General features: G+C 49.8%; 1 protein-coding gene across 1 annotated transcript in view; it reads left to right on the top strand.

Annotated features, from left to right (window-relative positions):
• The first annotated feature begins 1,097 nt into the window (after positions 1-1,097).
• The window catches only part of LOC102993620 (short transient receptor potential channel 2-like), a 26,700-nt gene continuing 11,287 nt past the window's right edge, over positions 1,098-16,510 (top strand). Inside the window, 9 exon segments of the mRNA XM_055082871.1 lie at positions 1,098-1,298; positions 4,924-5,051; positions 5,756-6,991; positions 9,101-9,168; positions 9,170-9,806; positions 11,476-11,688; positions 12,858-12,953; positions 12,955-13,023; positions 14,182-14,356. Coding sequence (XP_054938846.1) covers positions 6,977-6,991; positions 9,101-9,168; positions 9,170-9,806; positions 11,476-11,688; positions 12,858-12,953; positions 12,955-13,023; positions 14,182-14,356 — 1,273 coding nt within the window. The 5' untranslated portion in view covers positions 1,098-1,298; positions 4,924-5,051; positions 5,756-6,976.

Raw genomic sequence — 16,510 nt, 5'->3', positions numbered from 1 at the left:
GTTCTATCATTCGATGACCAAAACTTTACTGAGCCCGCATTATGTACAAAGTTCTAGAATGTAAAGAGCTCTTACGTAAACATAACCCGAAGCTCTAATACTAGTAGATAAGCACTCTTCCGCGGTCCGCGTCCCCAGCCCCACTGCAAACCTAGACAGAGTCTCTTCCCTCAGTAAAACCCGGCTTCCCTTGCAGGAGCCCACGCCCCTCCAACTCAAGCTACCTGGCGGCCCTCTAATCCTCCCAGGACCCCCACCTAATAATCCCAAATCTTAACACCCCAACCCCTCTGGCTTCTCTCCCTGTCCTCCATCTCCACACTTGAGGTTACTGCAAGTCTTCTGCCCCACGACCGCCTCCGAGTCCCTGAGTCCTGGAGTCCAGGGTACCTCAGATTTCCCCCTCCCCGCACCCGTCCCCCCTTGGCTCCTTCCCTCTCAGGATTCCATCTCTCCTAGGACCCCCACTTCCGATACCTCCCCTCCCCTCCCTTCAGTTTCAGGTTGGGTCTCTCCTCTCTCCGACTCTCAACTCTTCTTACCTCATCCAACTCCCGTTCCCCGGCAGCACCTGCTCCAACCTCCACCTCCACCACCGCCGCCATCTTCACAACTCTCCCCCTCCCCGCAGGCCCCGCGCGCGCCAGCTGCTTCCGCCGCTCAAGTGCTCCTAGCCAATCGGCGGTGCGGGCTCCGGCAGAGGGGGCGGGACACCAAGACAGGCGGAGACCTGAGGCGAACTAAGAGACCATCTACCTGCTACCCACTTAAAGGTCAAGGAGGGACGGATCCCGTACACTTCTAACCTTCCGCGGGGGAGCGTTCTTGAAAAATGAGAAATAGGCCTTGTATTATTTTCAGTGCAAATATTTCACCAATTTCCCCCTTTGGAGAGCCAAAGAGAAGGGTCCCTAAACCGTCTACTTTCGCGACGCTCCCTCACTCTGGGCAACAGGAGTGAAGCGTGGAGACTAAGGACTACATTTCCTAGAATGCCTGGAAGCTGACCCGGAAGTTTAAATTCCGCTCTCTCTAGAGGAGATTTGTAACGAGTGAAATATATATAAACCACCCGAATGTATTTTCCTGGCAATAGCACATGCCTTCTTAAGTTGGTGGGAGTCATTTTCCGGAAACAGCGGCTTCTTGAGGCCCCAGAACGAATTCACGGACTTCGGGAGGCGGAAGAGTGGCGCTTCGGGTCAGAAGGCGGAGGTCAGAGAGCAGAATTGGCGGGAGAATGGGTTTGTGGCCCAGGATCTGAGGCAGCGGTGGCTCTTCGAGGTCCATTATCCCGGGTGAGGGTCGTTGGGGTTGTCGATGGGGAGGGGAATGGACGAAAGGGAGGAAGGGTGACCATCAAGGAAGTGGACAGAACAGCGCATTCCGAGGAGCCGTGGAAGTAGCGGATTAGGCTCCCGAAGCTGAGAGCTGAAGAGCCTTGCGGAACTTGCACGGCCCCCAAACTGCTTCTTAGGCTCTCACGCCTGAGGATCCACTTCACACAGCTGCGCACTCTTTCCTATGCCCACACTCTGCGTCCCCAGCTCCTACCTTTACCCTCGTCCTGTACACCTTATTCACTGTGCTGCACCCCGACTTACAGCTTCCTAATTCATTTCCAACCCCCTGCTTCCTAAGCAGGACTGTCAACTTTTGAGCTTCAGGGAACATTCTCACAACTCCTTTCCCCAGTTCAACTCAGCTAATTACGTATTATCAAAGCATTCCTAATAATATTATCTATAAGGTAAGATTAGCCACAGATATTTATTAGAGCTTACTGTCAGGCACTGTCCTTTGTATTTACATAAATTATTTTATTGAATCCTCTTTATTTTAATTTTTAATTTAAAAATTTTTTTATTTTCTTAGGTTGCCCCAGGTCTTAGTTGCAGCAGGCAGGCTCCTTGTTTGCCGCTTACGGGCTCCTTAGTTGTGGCATGTGAACTCTTAGTTGCAGCATGCGTGGGGGATCTAGTTCCCTGACTAGGGATGGAACCCGTGTCCCCTGAATTGGAAGGCAGTTTCTTAACCACTGTGCTACCAGGGAAGTCCCCGAATCCTCTTTACAAAAATAAAATAAAAGTACTTCTGAATACTATCCAAGTTTATATGTGTTACAAATATCTTTCAGTCGTTTGTATTTTAACCTTGTTTGTATTACCTTATTTTTCATATTTCCGTCTTTGATCCATTTGAGTAAAATTTTAAAAATATGTTATGAGGTAGGGATCTGCTTTTACTTTTCTTCACATTGTGAACCGGTTTTCTTTTCTTTTTTTTACATCTTTATTGGCGTATAATTGCTTTACAATGTTGTATTAGTTTCTGCTGTATAACAAAGTGAATCAGCTATATGTATACATATATCCCCAGATCCCCTCCCTCTTCAGCCTCCCTCCCACCCTCCTTATCCCATCGCTCTAGGTGTGAACCAGTTTTCTGAACACCATTTATTACTTCATCTTTTTCTGGCAAAATTGTGCTCTATCTTACAATCAACTTAACAGGTTGTAAATTCCCATTTATATGAGTCTGTTTCTGGAATCTATTTGCTTGTTTCTATAGACCATATGTTGAAATACTGTGACTTTGTAATTCTTTTCAGAGTTGTTCTCCACCTCTTTGATCTATCTTTTTAGAATTGTCTTAGCAATTTGTGGCCCTTTATTGGTTGATGACTTTGTGGTGATTGCCAGCAACTTCTGCTGGAATTCTGATTAGAATTATGTTGACTTAATAAACTACTCTTTTCTTTTTTTTTTTAATTTATTTTATTTATTTTTGGCTGCATTGGGTCTTCGTTGCTGCGTGGGCTTTCTCTAGTTGCAGTGAGCGGGGGCTACTCTTCGTTGCTGTATGCAGGCTTCTCACCGCGGTGGCTTCTCTTGTTGCCGAGCACGGGCTCTAGGCGCGCGGGCTTCAGTAATTGTGGCACATGGGCTTGGTAGTTGTGGCTCGCGGGCTCTAGAGCGCAGGCTCAGTAGTTGTGGCACACGGGCTTAGTTGCTCCGCGGGAAGTGGGATCTTCCCGGACCAGGGCTCGAACCCGTGTCCCCTGCATTGGCAGGCGGATTCTTAACCACCGAGCCACCAGGGAAGCCCCTAAACTACTCTTTTCAATGGCTATTTATTTATGCCTACTGTGTTCCAGCATCTCTCCGAGGTGTGGGAGATGATGAGCATGACAAAAATCCATATCCTCAAAGAACTCACTACTTAGTGGGGAGACACACAGGGTAAATAAGCTATTGCCAAAAAACACAAGAACAACAGCATATACAAGGGCAGGGAGGTCAGAAAGCACTTAATCCTTGGAGAACAACAAGCAGTTTCATGAAGTCATCGAAGTCATCTTCATGAAAAAGATTGTATATGTCTTATTCACCACTACATAACTTAGTACAGTGCCTGGTACCTACTAGACACCCCTCCTCCAAATATTAACTAAATGAAATATCCAAGATTGACAGCTTCCGGGTCCCCAAGCCTAGAGTGTAGTTTGGGGGCTGGCTAAGTCAGACATCTGTACGTTAGTTATGAGAGATTGTGGAGTATCTCCAATATCTGGGAGAGAGTAGGAAAAATTGTTGAATGTTCAGTGAGTTCCTATAGTGGGAATAATCAGCTCTAATTCATCTAGAGGCCTAGGAGGTGACTCAGGACTCACCCTGCCATCTTCTCTCTTTGAAGCCTTGGCACCATCTTGAATATAACCTGTGACCTTTAGATGGTGTTCACTCAGAGTTTGGTTACTGCTGTCACAGCAGTCTACCTCACTCTGAGCATTCCAAGATGGCTGACCTTTTGGAGCTTAATTTTTATGGTCATTCATTCATGTTCATAAATGTCATTTATGGACATTTGTTAATCTGGAATTCTATATTTCTCCCTCTTACACTGAGGATACAGAAGTAAATCAAACATGAAGCCTGTCCTCAAAGAGCTGGTAAAGTTGGTAAAGGGACAAAAGACGCAAATCATTGTAATACAGAATTGAGAGGATGAAGCTATCACTTTGAGCGCTGAGCAGAGTAGAGGTGACATTTGAGCAACAAAGATGCATTAGATTTGACAATGGAAGAGGGAAAGAGCATGCCAAGCAGAGGCAATGGCATGAACAAAGTCTTGGAGGTGGGAAAAAATTTTTTTGGCAGGAAGGAGGCAAGACCATTATGGCCAGGAGTATATCAGGGGTCATGGACTCATTTTCAGGGACCAAGTGAGTAATAAACATGAGTGAAAAGGGCACAGTATAAATGGTTGGAGAGAGATCCCACCTAAAGACATTCAGACAGCTTTAAAACCCCAAGGAATTGTTGAAGCTAGGTGATGGATGCATGAGAGTTCATTATACTAATATATATATGTTTTTGCATAATTTTAAATTTTCCATAAAAAATTTAGCAAAATACAAATTCCCACATGAACTTTTAAGATTAAATAAATAAACAAAACAGTGATGGGTAAAACACATCCTCTGATGAAAGGAATAATAGGAGATGAAGCAGGAAATGGACAGATCTATGTTGTAGATGCTTTGAGGGGCCAAGCTGAATTAATATTTATTAAGTACCTACCAAGTAGCAAGGGATTTTCATATGTCAGCAAGCCATTGAAGATTTGTAGTAGAGGAGTAACTTAATGAAAAACTAATTTAGGAAGATTCATTTTATGGGAAGAAAAAAACCAAGAGACTTGTATCCCATATTTAGTTGAACATGTGTTGCACATCTTTACTATGTGCTGGACTCTAGGGATATAAAGATGAATGATTTAGGGCACAGTTCATGCCCTTGGGAGCTCATCTACATATAAATCCAACATCAACATGTTAATATATTTTTTTCTTGTACTTGCTGCTCTATCGCCTTCCAGTTGTTTTGCGTTTGTTGGAATGTCAACTATTCTTACTCACAGGCCTGTATTCAACTCAAACTCTCGGCCAAAACAGAGGGGGCTAGCAAAGGCAGGCCAAAGAGAACACCAGCGACCCCAGGCCCGAAGCAGTGGTGTCCAGGATAGCGGACAGTGCCCCATTTGTGCAGGTAAGCTTCTCGGGCACAGGGCTGGTTGGGGGAGCACTAGGCATCCCTTGAGGGAGGAATGGGAGATCTGGGAATGCTGCCAGGAAACGTGAACTTGGACACCTGGCCTCTGTCATCTGCAGTTACGTACAAACCTGTATTGGATACCTATTCACATTGTGTCCACCAAGCCAAGGAAGGGACATCGGCCCTGTCCTCGGAGAAACACGAAACACAGCGAAATAAAACACTATCAGAGAGGGCCTAGAATTTCATTCATAACTTCTTCCTCTATGACCACATTCTGCTTCCTCTGTAAGTCTCAGTTCAAATGGTACTTACTTGCCAATTCTTCTCTGATCTCAGATAATGTCTCCCAGCTGAGCTCCTGCAGCATTCTGATTCCTCTGGGCTTAGCACTTCTCACCCTCTGCTTTGTGTCACAGTTATTTGTGGTCCCCTAGACACCATAGACCATGAGGATAGGCCTGGGCTTACGTCCCTCAGCTCCTAACACAGTGTCAGGCACATAGTAGACACTCAATAAATGTGTGGTGGATTCATGACTGGATAGTATCTCTCAGGCATAAAATATTCAACCCCAGTAAATTTCCTGCAAAAACAGCTGCATTTTGACAGAGACGTTCCCGTCCGGCCACTTGGGGTGGCCACCTGCCTGGGAGCAGGCCCAGTTTTCTCACCTCCTTCTCTCCTCTCCCCCTCAGGCTCCTTCAGCATTGTGATGCTTCCCCAGCATGCTGCCACTTGTGGAGAGACCTCCCCACCTCCCCAGGCCTCTCCCTCCTCGTCACCATCTTCATCACCGTCTGTACTATGGGTGTCCTCCCCTGAGAGCTCACCACCCTGGTGGTCTAGTGCCCTATCTGCCGGTTGCCGTTCTCAGCAGGAGAAATAGAAGAACATGCCAGCATGTGTGGGGAGGTCCTTCAGGCGTGAGCCATGAAGTCCTGTGGTTTTGGCCCCTGCTGCCCTCTGTGACTGAAACTGGACAGTGGACCTCTTGACAGCTGAGAGGGGCTGATGAGGCCAAGCCGCCCTCTCTCCTCCCCTCCACTCATTCCCTTAGGACTCTGCCTGAGGTCACCTCTGGGCTCCCCACTCCCAGTTGTCAAGGCTTCTGTCACCATGGCACCCTACTCTCCGAAGGACAGCTCCGTCTTTCTCTTCTTTGGAACTTCTGGGGTAGAATTGGTGATCTCTCGAGGGCTTTGGGACACAGTCCAGAACGTCTTCCCCTCAGTGAGTGGTGTGTATCCTCGTGCCCATTTTCCTGAGAGGGAAACAGGCCCAGTGAAAAGAAAAGCACTGCCCGACAGATAAGATCCTGTGGTGTCCTGGGAAGGTGAGAGTGATTTTTGAGCATGAGACTGACCTCCAGCGTCCCCTGAGCTGAACTCTCAGAATCATCTGGGGCTTCCCTCCCTAGGATAATCAGGTAACAGTGTTGCTGTGTGACTTTAAGGCAAGTTATTTATCTTGGGCCCAGAGTCAACCCTCAGTAACAGAGAAAAAATCCCATCCTCCTGTTCAGAGTTTTATGGGGATCAGATGGGCTAATGACTAAGGAATGGGTCTCAGCTTGGCTGTGGAACCTTGGGCAAATCCCAGTCTCCATCAGTACAATGGGCAGTTGGACCGGGGGTCACTAAGCTCCCTTCCACCTATGTTTTTCTAAATGGTATTCCCACCTTCTTTGAGCAACCATGTCCTCTCCCTTTTCCCAGATTTCATTGTGTGGCACTTAACACCAGTTCCCATGGTCTCCAGGGTACAGGGCAGAGGGGGAGCAGCTGGTCCTGGCAGAGGGAGGGCACCAGGCGGGGTTTTGAAGGGGTAGGAAAGAGTAAGTTGGGCACAGTCAGGGGAGCAGACAGAGGAGCAGGAGATCCATCCTTCCATCCCTGCCAGTGTAGGTGGGCACAGCCATGGACCGCCTCATGGTAAGAGGCCTTCAGCTCCCCTGCCTTCCCCCATCCTGGTCCCATTTCTGGCTGTGATTAAAACAATAGATTGACCCAGAAGGGCGGCAGGGACATGCTAGCTGCCATGCAGGCAGTGTTCATCACCCCGCAGGTGGGAGGAGAGCCATTGGAGGCCCAAACCTGGGCCCAGAAGAGAAGAGCAGTGAGGATGGGCTGGACCTGGTGGGAGAGAGGGACAAGGCAGCACTGGCGGGGGTGGGGGAGGAGAAATGCCACCCAAAGCAGGAAAGGGCAGAGCTGGCGGGTTGGTGGAGGAGAGCCTGGTGGGATCCTGCTCCGAGGCCTGATCAGAGCTTAGGGGCTTGGGAAAAGCCCAGTTCAAAGACCCTCCTGTGTAGACGTGTCTGGACCTGTCGTTCGGGAGCTCTAGAACTTCCCGAGGGAGGAGCAGTTGGGAGAGGATGTCGACAAGATGGAAGCTGGTCCTGGACAGATCTGTGTGCCTGCATGCGGTTAGGCTCCCAGCACAGCCCTGTCCTGCTTCAGCCTACTCCTTCTCAGGCCGCCCACGTTTGGAACCCACTGTGTGTGGGGGTTCCTGTGAGGATGGAAGTTGTTCTGAGGGAGGGGCCCTCAGTCAGACCCAGTTCTGGCACTCTCCTAACCTGAGAATCCACACAATAAAATGGTGACTAAAAGAATTTTTTTAATCTTTAATCTTCAAATCTTCAGGAGGTGTGGAGAGTCTTATGCCGCGGGCCTTTAAAGATGGAGGAAGTGGCCATAAACTAAGGAATGCAGGGAGTATAGCTCTAGAAGCTGAGAAAGAATACTCCCCTAGAGCCACCCTGCCCTGCCAACACCTTGACATTAGCCCAATGATAGGATTTAGTTCTGACTTCTAGAATAAATGTTTGTGGTTTTAAGCCACTAAATTTTTTTTAAAAGAAAAAAATGCATTTTTCAACCGAGACCAATTTTCTAAATATTATCATCAACACTTCTAAATATTATCATCAACACTTCATACCAGTAAATGGGATATTATTTACTAACAGCTTAACAAAAATATACAAGAAGCCATTATTACGGTATGAAAGGGTATTTCTAAAATGATTCCTGGAAAATATGGAAATGAAATGTATTCTCTACACAGACATAATTGGGGTGGGGGGACATTTGTATTGTCATTATACAAGACGATCACATTAGGGACTTCCCTGGTGGCGCAGTGGGTAAGAACCTGCCTGCCAATGCAGGGGACACGGGTTCGAGCCCCAGTCCGGGAAGACCCCACATGCTGCGGAGCAACTAAGCCCATGCGCCACAACTACTGAGCCTGCGCTCTAGAGCCCGTGACCCATGACTACTGAGCCCGTGCGCCTAGAGCCCGTGCTCCACAGCAAGAGAAGCCACCGCAGTGAGAAGCCCGCACACCACAATGAAGAGTAGCCTCCACTCGCCACAACTAGAGAAAGCCCGCACGCAGCAACGAAAACCCAACGCAGCCAAAAAAAAAAAAAGACGATCACATTATATAAACCATATATACTAGAGTATATAACATTTAATGTAGAATTTAATTTCAGAGTAAAACAGATAAAAGTGGTAGCATTGTTATTTTCCTTAAAAGAGGGAAAGTATTTACTTACCTACATTCTCATATCCCACATTTGGGGGCTTTTGAAGAAGTAGAGATTCCAGAAATCCCAAAGCTACTAGTAATAATTTCTATCTGAGCTGAGAAGTAGCATGGAAGAGTAATTAGCAATACCACCTCCTCAGCCAGACTGCCTGTCTGCCCACCTCGTTAAGTGGTTTGGCATGTCTGTATGTCAGCTTCTTCTCCTGTTAAAGAGGGAATGATAGATCCTACCTTACAGGGGTATTTAAGAATTGAATGAGTTACTTACTTATGAAGGGTTTTGAAAACTACCTGTACTTAAGCACTACATAAGTGTTACCTAAAACTAATGGAAATTTGTGTTATTGTGTGTTTGGGATAGGAAGACTATAATGTTGCCTGGGTATAGAGGGTTAAGGGCTTGAAGGTGGAAGGGTGAGGGAGGCCCCAAAGCAAAGGAGGTTGGAGACTCGGGGTCCCACCCTCTCTACTCCTTCATCCAGCCTCAGCCTAAACGGACCGAGATCGTGAACAGAAAGCTGAAGTTCCCACCTCCGCTGCTGGGTGCCATTGGACCTGGTGTAGCAGCTGCTGGAGTTGCAGGTTGAGGCCACAAACGGCGGGCCAGGCGGGCCCCTGCAGAATGTGGAGGAGGCTGAGGACTGCTCCTGGAGGGAGGCCCTCAATCTGGCCATCCGCCTGGGCCATGAGGCAATCACTGATGTGCTGTTGGCCAGTGTCAAGTTCGACTTCCGGCAGATCCACAAGGCCCTGCTGGTGGCTGTGGACACAAACCAGCCGGCAGTGGTGCGTCGCCTCCTGGCCTGGCTGGAATGGGAGAAGGGCCACAAGGTGGACAGAAGGTCTTTCTCACTGGCCTTCTTTGACTCATCAGTCGATGGCCCCCGCTTTGCCCCTGGTGTCACACCCCTCGCCCTGGCCTGCCAGAAGGACCTGTATGAGATCGCCCAGCTGCTCATGGACCAGGGCCACAGCATCGCCCGGCCCCACCCCGTCTCCTGAGCCTGCCTCGAGTGCAGCAACACATGCTGCTACGATCTGCTCCAGTTCTCCCTGTCCCGCATCAACACCTGCCGTGGCATTGCCAGCTGCGCCCACCTCTCACTGGCCAGCGAGGACGCCATGCTGGCTGCCTTCCAGCTCAGCTGCGAGCTCAGGCGCCTTGCCCACAAGGAGCCTGAGTTTAAGGTTGGTTTCTGCTCCCTTCCCCTGCCCTCGGTGTCCCGTATCTGTCCTTCCACAGGTCGGGCCTGTGGTGGGTGTTCTGGGAAGAGGAAAACAACAGAAAGATGTTCTCAGGAAACCTCCATTCTGATGGGGAGCTGCAGAATTCCACCCTGAGGGGGATCTCATTCCAATTGCAGACAGCTGTCACTCTAGGGGTACCTAGTCTCATGGGGGTGGAACAGACCCTATCCTAGGTGTCTCCTGGGTCTGCGTGAGGGAGGAGAGAGAACATAGATAGGAAGGCAGCTGGACAGACTTAGAGGTGACATTCAGTAGAACCTGTCCTTTCTGAATACCTACTGTGTGGTCCCACCTAGAGCATTGTGTGTTGGGGCATCATGCTTGTGATCACAGCAGGGAGAGAGAGGGCAGAGAGAGGCGGACAAGACTCCCAGGATGCTCAGCTTCATTCAGGGTCTCTGTGGATGGTACCAGAGGGCTTCTAAGGAGCAGAAAAGAGGTCAGGAAGCTACAGATGTTGTGTGCAGGGCAGACTCCTTGGAAGAAGTGGGATTAATCTTGGCTACACAACCAGGTGGTTTAACACAAGTGAAGAGGAGTAGGGAGGATATTTGAGGTAGGGATTCAGTCCAAGCAAAGACTCTCGGCTAGTATAAGTAGACATGGGATGAGTGCAGGAACCCCGTGCAGACAGAATGTGTGAAGGGGAGCCAGGGAGGCCTAGAGGCAGGGACTGGTCAGGGGCTTTGAATTCACCAGTCCAGTTCCATCCATCACTCATCCACTGACATACCCTTTGTGCCAGGCAGACTTGGTCCCCATGGTCAAGATTACCATTAGGTGGGGAAACAAACAAGGATATCAACAGAGTCCTAGGGCAGGATGTGACCTGTACCAGACGAGCTCAGGGAAGAGCATGCTGCTTCTCCAGAGTCGTAGAAGGATCAGGGAATGAAGAGCCTCCACTTCACAGGTAGCAGGGAAGAGCAGCCCTTGCCAAAGGACCATCCCTCATCCTCATAGCAGCCCACAGAAGGAGGCAGCAGAAATGATCACCCCCACTTTCCAGGCAAGGGGGCTGAGGCTTGGATAGGGGAAATACCTTACCCAGTGTGACACCACCTGAAGGACCATGCTGGGCCTCAGACCTAGCCTCCTAAAATCCTAGCCTGGATTCTCTCTGGCGTTAGGGCCCCAAGTAAAACTGAGGCTAGGACGGGTAAAGTGGAAACAAGAACTGCCCACTCGTGTCTGCAGCTCCTAAAACTGCCAGCACGGGCTCTCATATAAGGTAGGAGCTCAACCAAAGTAATTCAATTAACCCAAGAAGGCATGAAGAATAGGAGCAGAAGTGGGACAGGAACAGGGAAGAGGAAGTACAAGGGGTGGACAAAGGTGACGGAGGGGTCTGAGTTGAAATGACTCAGCAATGAGGTAGATGCAGCAACAGAGAAGAAAAGTTGACCCAGGAAGTGCCTCGTTATAGCCAAGAGGACAGGTGGGGTGGAAGGGAAGAAAGGAACAGAGGACTCAGGGTGACACCAGCTGTGGGGAAGTGACGGCCGAGGGCAGGACAGAGTGGCCCAGACCCACTTTTGGGAGGGTGGGGGCTGACCTAATTGGGCTGGGCCCCCAGGGTGGCAGACGCACAGGGATTTCCTCCCTTCAGCCCGAGTACATTGCCCTGGAGTCGCTGAGCCAGGACTACGGCTTTGAACTGCTGGGCATGTGCCGGAACCAGAGCGAGGTCACTGCGGTGCTCGATGACCTGGGAGAGGACAGCAAGACTGAGCCCAAGGCCGAGGGTCCGGACCAGGCCTTTGAGGAAAGCATCCCCAACCTGGCGTGGCTGCGACTGGCCATCACCTACAACCAGAAGTGGGTCAGCTGGGCCCTACCAACCCCCTCCTCCCCCGCCCTGCCTTGACCCCTTGCCCTGCCACCTCTACGTAGTCCCCGCTCCAACCCTAAGCAAGTCCTTTCCCTGCCCTCAGGACCCCTCTTAGATCTTCATTCTGAGCACCCTTCTATCTAGGCCCTTGATCCTGTGCGTCTCCCACCTGCCCTCCTTACCTTCAGTCTAAGTCCCTAAGCTCTCCCCAGCCCTTGGAAGTCCCATTATCCACCCAGACCCCACCTTCAGAACAGACTTCTGGGTCTTACCCTCAGCTCAGCCTCTGGCCTGCTGAGTAGGTTTGGTGTGGTCTTTTTCTGTTGTTAGACTTCAGTATCTCACTCTATTCAGCAAGATTAGACTACATCTCTCAGGGCTTAAGGGTCAAGTGATTCCATGGTTCCCCATTGCATTAGATGCCTGCCCCCTAAGCCTAAGACATGCTCTCCTTCTAGCCTCCCCCACCCCTTACTCCTCCCTCTTACCTACCCTAGATATCCTAGCCCACCAGGAGCTTAACCAAAAACCTTCCTTCACAATGGCTCCCCAAGACACCGGAGCCCACTTTCCCTGCTCCTCCCCACTCAAGACCATGCAGGCTGGTGCCTCACATCTCTAAGAAGACAAGGAATCCTGCGGATTCTGGGACTGGGTACCCAGTTGCACCCACCACTGCCTGACTTAGATTCAAGAATGCAGGATCTGGAGAGTCTAGGAAAATCTTTTTTTTTTTTTTTTTTTTTTGTGGTACGCAGGTCTCTCACTGTTGTGGCCTCTCCTGCCGTGGAGCGCAGGCTCAGCGGCCATGGCTTACGGGCCCAGCCACTCCGCGGCATGTGGGATCTTCCCAGACCAGGGCACGAACCCGTGTCCCCTGCATCGGCAGGCGGACTCTCAACCACTGCGCCACCAGGGAGGCCCCTAGGAAAATCTTTGAATTCAACTTCTTCATAGACTAGGAAACCAAGTCCCAAAGAGGGGTGGGGTCTGCCCAAGGTCACATGGCAAGTGGGTTGCCTCTCTTCTGAGCTGCCTGGCCTGGGAAGAAAAAAAACATGGTTCAATCTCTATGGCAGGGAAGTCAGTGCACCCAACTGGCTCCCCTTCCTCCTCCCTGGCTGGTGGCCACCCCCTCTCCTCACTCCATCTCTGCTTAGTTTGTAGCACCCCCCATCTGCCAGCAGGTCCTGTCCTCCATCTGGCGTGGGAACCTGGCTGGCTGGCATGGGAGCACCACTATCTGGAAGCTCTTTGGTCTCCTTCCTCATCTTCCTCACCACGCCCTTCCTCTGCCTTGGCCACTGGCTGGCACCGAAGTCCCGGGTACTAAGAATAGAAGTAATGATAACTGTCATTTATTGAGCACTTGCTTTATGCCAGGCCCTGGGCCAGGCACTTTGGGAATGTTCCCATCAGGTAATTTGAGGTGGTCCTGGAAGGTAGGCATTGCACCTGGAGTTTACAGTGGAGACACAAGGAACAGAATGCTCTTTTGTCCACAGTAAATAGCAGGGTCAGGATTGAAACTGAGGTGTCTCTGCCTCCAAAGCCTGAGTCGTATATACAGCCCTATAATCTCCTAAAGAGACTCTGCCCCAACCTACAAATTCTTTGGGAGCCCTTGTGGACCCAGATATTTCTATTCCTTCACCCAACAAATATTTCCTTGAGACACTACTATGAACCAGGCCTCGTGCCTGGTGCTGGGGATATAATAAAGAGCAAGCCAGGTACCTGTAAGTCAAGTGAGGAATAGGGTGAGCAGTGCTCCAGGAAGCAGGAACCGCATGTCCATCAACAGCCCAAGGAGGGAGAATGCAAACTATTAAAGACTGAGAGGAATTCTGTGCAGATAAAGCATAAGTGCAAATGGCGAGTGGTGGGAAGTAAGCAGGGGCCCGGGTCCCACAGAGCCTTATGCAATGATGGGAGCCCCTGGAAGACTGTAATGAGGTGAGAGATCCTATAAGTTTTGTGTTTTAGAAAGCTCTCTCTCCTAGTGGTGTAAAGGATGGATTGGGGGAGGGGCGGGAGTTAGGGAGACTGTCAGAGTGTATGAGAGAGAGGATGCAGAGATGCCTTTAAGCTTCCTGCTCTGGGTGGCCGGGATGTTTTCTAAGATGGAGAAACAGGAGGAAGAGGAGAAGGAACAAGTTTGGGATCAAAAGTGATGAATTTATTTTTAACATGGTTGTGATTGAAGAGCCTGTGGGACCCCCAAGGGAAAGTTACTTTATCTCTGTGATCCTTGGTTCCTTAGCTAAAAAATGGGAATAACGATGCCCATCTCATACGGTTGTGAAGGAAAAAATAGATATGAAAGGGGAAGGCCTAATATACAGTACATTCTTCATAAATGTCTGAATAAGTGAGTGAATGAGAGGAGGAGACACGTGGGGGCTGAGCATCCCGGAAGTTATCCAGAGTGGGGAGAGATTTGAAGAGGACTCTGAGAGCCCTGCTCTCCTTCCTTCCCCGGAGCTGGGCCGCCTGACGAAGATCCCCGTGCTGAAGTTCCTGCTGCACTCTGCCTCCTATCTGTGGTTCCGCATCTTCCTGCTGGGAGAGTCCCTGGTCATGGAGACGCAGCTGAGTACCTTCCGAGGCCGCAGCCAGAGTATCTGGGAGACTTCACTACACATGGTTTGGGTTGCAGGTACATGTGTGGGGCCTTTTATTTGTGGCAGACCCCCTTGGGGGCCCCCTCACTTTTCTCCACAGTAAGCACCCCCATGGAGGGGGGCTGCCTCTGTAGATGCTCCCTGAACATATAACCAGACCCCTCCGGGCTCTAGTCCACCAAGGGTTTCCCCTTCACCTCTAATCAGGGGACCTAGCCCTGTGATAGACCCCCTGAGCAAGGACCCCATTCTTCCTCTACCCTGGCACCAGTTGCTACCTGTTCTGTATGTTCATATCGTCTCACAAATAAGACACTGGTCCACTGTGTCCGGTGGGAGATTACCTTGGTGTAATGGTAGCCAGCAAGTACACCACCAGGCAATCTATCCCGAAGGTCATGGAACAGAAAGGCTCACAGACCAAATTAAGATGCTGGAATCATACAGTTTATTAAACCCATAAATGGTGTACTTATGATGGTGGTGTTTCGAGGACCAGAGTTGAGGTTTGAGCAGAGGATACAACAGCCAGAAGCCGCCTGGCCCCAACACTTGATTGGTAGGAGAAACACAGCGGCAAGTATGTCTGACCACAGCTGTAGCTTACTAATAATCATCCTGGTGAACAGCTGTGACTTTTCTTCACAATTTTTGGGCAGAGGACATGTGAGGCCAGAATGGGTATCACCAGTGGGTAGCTGATTTAAGATCTGATGAATCCTAAGGGCCTCATCTGCCTCATGTATATTCAGTGTATTATTAATATTTAGTGTCTACCCTAAATATTCTACGTATGTTCACACACATCTGCTCTACTTGCTTTATTTGTCCAACATGTCACCCGGATAACTAACTTATATATGCTTAATGCATAAGTTCCAGCCATTCCATTGGTGTTCTTTGCTTCTATAGCAGAATTGAGTATTCTCAAACAATTCAGCAAATGCAGTTGACAGTAACCTCCAGAGCTCTACCGAGCATTTGGCTGGTCAGCTCACTCAGCAGCTGGACTGGGGGTCCCTTCCTCATCTATCTTCCCTTTACTTATCTCTAGCTTAGCAAACTCCCAAGACACAGTAGACTAAGTCCACTACTCCACCCTGTACCAAGCCAGTCAGTAATGCCTGAAAGAATATTTGGCCAAGAAACTCTGGGGAAGAAAACAAGAGCCATGCAAGAGGAAAAGTTTCTCATCCAGTTATTTACTAAACATTATTGACCTGTATTGGGTACAGATGAAACCAATACACTTCCTGCCCACGGGGGAAGAAGTCTTAAGAAACAACACTCCTTGTTTCTTCATGCAATAAACACTTGCTGCTGCCCTACTGTGAGTGAAGCCCTGAGAACACACAGATAAACTAGGGTTCCTTCTACACATTCAACGTATATAAATAAGCATCCACCCTCTGCTGCCGTGGGAATGGATGCAGTTCTCACTTCGCCCTGCACTGCTTGTCTCCAGGCCCGCGCACGTTCTCTTTCCCCACAGCCCTCTCCCTGTCCATGCTGCCCCTTCACCTGGCCGGCTCCTACTCCTCCGTCAGGTCTCAGCTCAATCGTCACTTTCTGGGAGAAGTGAAGCTTTCCCTGGTCCCCAAATCAGGGTGAGGATCTGTTCCTAAACATTCTCACAACAACCTCTGTTTCCCTGCTTTCCACCTTAACAGTTACCACACTGGCTTGTAACGACTTGGCTACTTGCCCGCCTCCCTCACTAGATTATGAACCCGGGGAGGCCAGGGACTGTATTTGTCTTATTAACCACAGGATCCCACTGGCACATGGTAGGAGCTTAATCAGTTTTTATTCAATAGTAACTACTGGGCCTTGTTCTGGGCACCAGGGAGAAGGAGGTGAATAGGCCATGGTCTCTGCCCTTGAGGGGCTCAAAGTTCAGGGGAGGGGACGGGGCAGACCCAGGAAGAGATATCCTGCAGTGCCCCACGGCTATGGTATCACAGAGGTCTGATGAGAGCTGTGAGAACTCACTTCCCCGGTTAGGGAAGGCTTCACAGAGGAGGTAAGATTTGTCCTGGGCCACAAAGGCGAGCCTGCCTTCAAAAGGGTGTGGAAGGGGGCTTCCCTGGTGGCACAGTGGTTGAGAGTCCGCCTGCCGATGCAGGGGACATGGGTTCATGCCCTGGTCCGGGAAGATCCCACATGCCGCGGAGCGGCTGGGCCCGTGA

Source organism: Physeter macrocephalus, unplaced genomic scaffold, assembly GCF_002837175.3.
Source record: "Physeter macrocephalus isolate SW-GA unplaced genomic scaffold, ASM283717v5 random_310, whole genome shotgun sequence".
NCBI lineage: Eukaryota > Metazoa > Chordata > Mammalia > Artiodactyla > Physeteridae > Physeter > Physeter macrocephalus.
The sequence above is the reverse complement of the archived record's forward strand: the minus strand, read 5'-3'. Positions and strand labels throughout refer to the sequence as shown.